The 2344-nt window shown below is 67.5% G+C and overlaps 1 protein-coding gene across 1 annotated transcript; it reads left to right on the forward strand.

Moving 5' to 3' along the window:
• Window positions 1-174: 174 nt before the first annotated feature.
• MICPUCDRAFT_67765 (uncharacterized protein) lies at window positions 175-1462 on the forward strand (the record flags this gene model as incomplete). Its single annotated transcript, XM_003064631.1, has 2 exons — window positions 175-821; window positions 1011-1462. The coding sequence occupies exons 1-2, from the start codon at window positions 323-325 to the stop codon at window positions 1460-1462; spliced, it is 951 nt and encodes a 316-aa protein (XP_003064677.1). The 5' UTR covers window positions 175-322.
• Between the last annotated feature and the right edge of the window lie 882 nt (window positions 1463-2344).

Genomic DNA, 2344 nt, shown 5'->3' on the forward strand with positions numbered 1-2344 from the left:
AACGACGACCGGGCGTCGCGTACGTTGTACTCGTACTGTACAGTAAGTTGTTATGTGCAATTAGTTCGAAAGGTTTTCGTGAACGGAGCCCCACCGACTAACCGAAAGGACACCGACACGCGACTGCGAAACCTCTCATCAAGACACGCGGCGGTCCATCCGACATTCCGTCCGCGCGCCGCGCGCCGCTCGCGTCGCGCCACCTCGCTCGCGGAGACACACCGCGGGCGAAGCGAACCCGCGGAGCGTCGCGCATGACGCGCGCGCGCGCGTGAGAGCACAGGCGGAAACCGCGCGACCGCGCGTGACGTGCTACGGTACCATGCGCGCGGACGCCCCTTCGGGGGTGGGGACGGGGTCGGGGACGGGGACGGGGATGGGGACGGGGATGTCCCCGGCGCCGGCGCCGGCGCCGTTCGCCGCGTCCGCGCCCTCGCCCTCGCCGACGCCGAGGACCGGCGGTGCGCTCTCGAGCGTCGCCGCGACCGCGACGCCGTTCGTCCCGGCGTCGTCCGCCGCGCCGTTCGCGCCGTCGTCGTCGTCGTCGTCGTCGTCGTCGTCGTCGTCGTCGTCGCGATCCCGGGGACCGGGGACCGGGGACCGGGGACCGGGGATCCCGGGGGCCGCCGTCGATCCGTCGCCCGCGGCGTCCGCCAACGCGACGACGCAGCGCGAACGCGAACGCGCGCCGCCGCTGCGCACCCCCTCCGGCGGCGGCCTCCCGCGCGCGGGCGCGACCGGCGTCAGCGCCACCTACGCGGAGGCGAAGCACGCGCAGCTCACGCGGAAAGACCTCCCGACCGCGCTCACCCTCATGGTGGCTGAGGCGCGTTCTATCTCACACTGGTTCCCATACGACCGCGTTCGCGTGGTGAACGCCGATCCTTAAGGACTTTTCCCGGCGTCCCTGTCCGCGCACCCCTTGCGTTCAATCCCCGACCTCGACGCCTTTCAACTCCGCTTCTGACGCCTTTCAACTCCACCCCGACGTTCGCTCGTATGGAACGACCCTGAGATCGAGAGACGCGGCGAGTGCGCGCAGTCCGCGCTGAAAGACCTCGTGTGCATCTTGAAACAGATGGGGCGGCACGACGACGCGGTGCGCGCGATCGAGCGCTATCGCGGCGCGTGGCCGATGGACGAGCGGTTGCAGGAGAGCCTGGATAACATGCTGCTCGACCTGTACAAGCACTCGCGGGATTTAGGCGCGTTCTCATCCATCACACTGGTCCCCGTACGACCGCGTTGGCGTGGTGAACGCCGTTCCTTGAGGACTTTATTTCCCGGCGCATCTCTCCGCCCAGGGTCCCTTGCGTTCAATCCCGACGCACACACCTCGACGCCTTTCAACTCCGCTTCTGACGCCTTTCAACTCCACCCCGACGTTCGTCGCTTTGAACGATGGAACGACCCTCAGACGGACAGATCGAAGTCACCGGAAATCTCATCGCGTACTCGCTGAAAGCGCTGAGCGAAGGTCGGACCGGGTGGATGATTCGAACCGCGGGCTGTAAAAACACCGTGAGCGTGCACCGGCGTCTGAGCACGCTATTTCGATTGCGAGGCCAAGCGCAGATGCAGCGCGGGCGGTGGGAAGAGGAGCGTTCTATCTTACACTGGTTCCCATACGATCGCGTCGGCGTGGTGAACGCCGTTTCTTAAGGACTTTTCCCGTCGTCTCTCTCCGCCCAGGGTCCCTCGCTTTCAATCCCCGTCCTCGACGCCTTTCAACTCCGCTTCTGACGCCTTTCAACTCCACCCACAGGCGGAGGAGACTTTATCTCGCGCGTCGGAACACGAGCGACTGCACGCGAAAGAGGACGACCTGAGCGTGAACATCGACCGCGCCGCGTGCGTGATCGCGACCGGGCGGCTGCTTGAGGCGAGGGATTTGCTCGTGAGGACCGCTGCGGCGGCGGCGGCGGCGGGGAACGTTCCAGGCAACGCGGCGGCGGGCGGCGGGGGCGAAGTTCCCGGGAGCGGCGGCGCGCCGTTCCGCGGCGGCGTCGGCGGAAGCAGCGTCGGGACGACGCGACGGGTCGCCCTCGCGCTGCGCGCGCTCGGAGATCTCCTCGAGAGGTTCACGACGGAGGTGAAGGACGCCGCGGAGGCGCTGCAGGTCAGTCTGCCGCAGCCGGGGGGCGGGGGGGCGACCGTCGGCGAAGCCGCGGCGGCGGCGGCGGCGGCGGCGGCGGCGGATGAAAAAGAAAAGGACGACGTCGTGGTGAGACTGCTTCCCATACGACTGCGTTCGCGTGGTGAACGCCATTCCTTGAGGACTTTCCCCGTCGTCACTCTTCACCCGCGCTTCCCTTTCAACGTACGTTTGACCGGTGAGACGTTC

This window comes from Micromonas pusilla (assembly GCF_000151265.4).
Source record: "Micromonas pusilla CCMP1545 genomic scaffold MICPUCscaffold_18, whole genome shotgun sequence".
NCBI classification, from domain to species: domain Eukaryota; kingdom Viridiplantae; phylum Chlorophyta; class Mamiellophyceae; order Mamiellales; family Mamiellaceae; genus Micromonas; species Micromonas pusilla.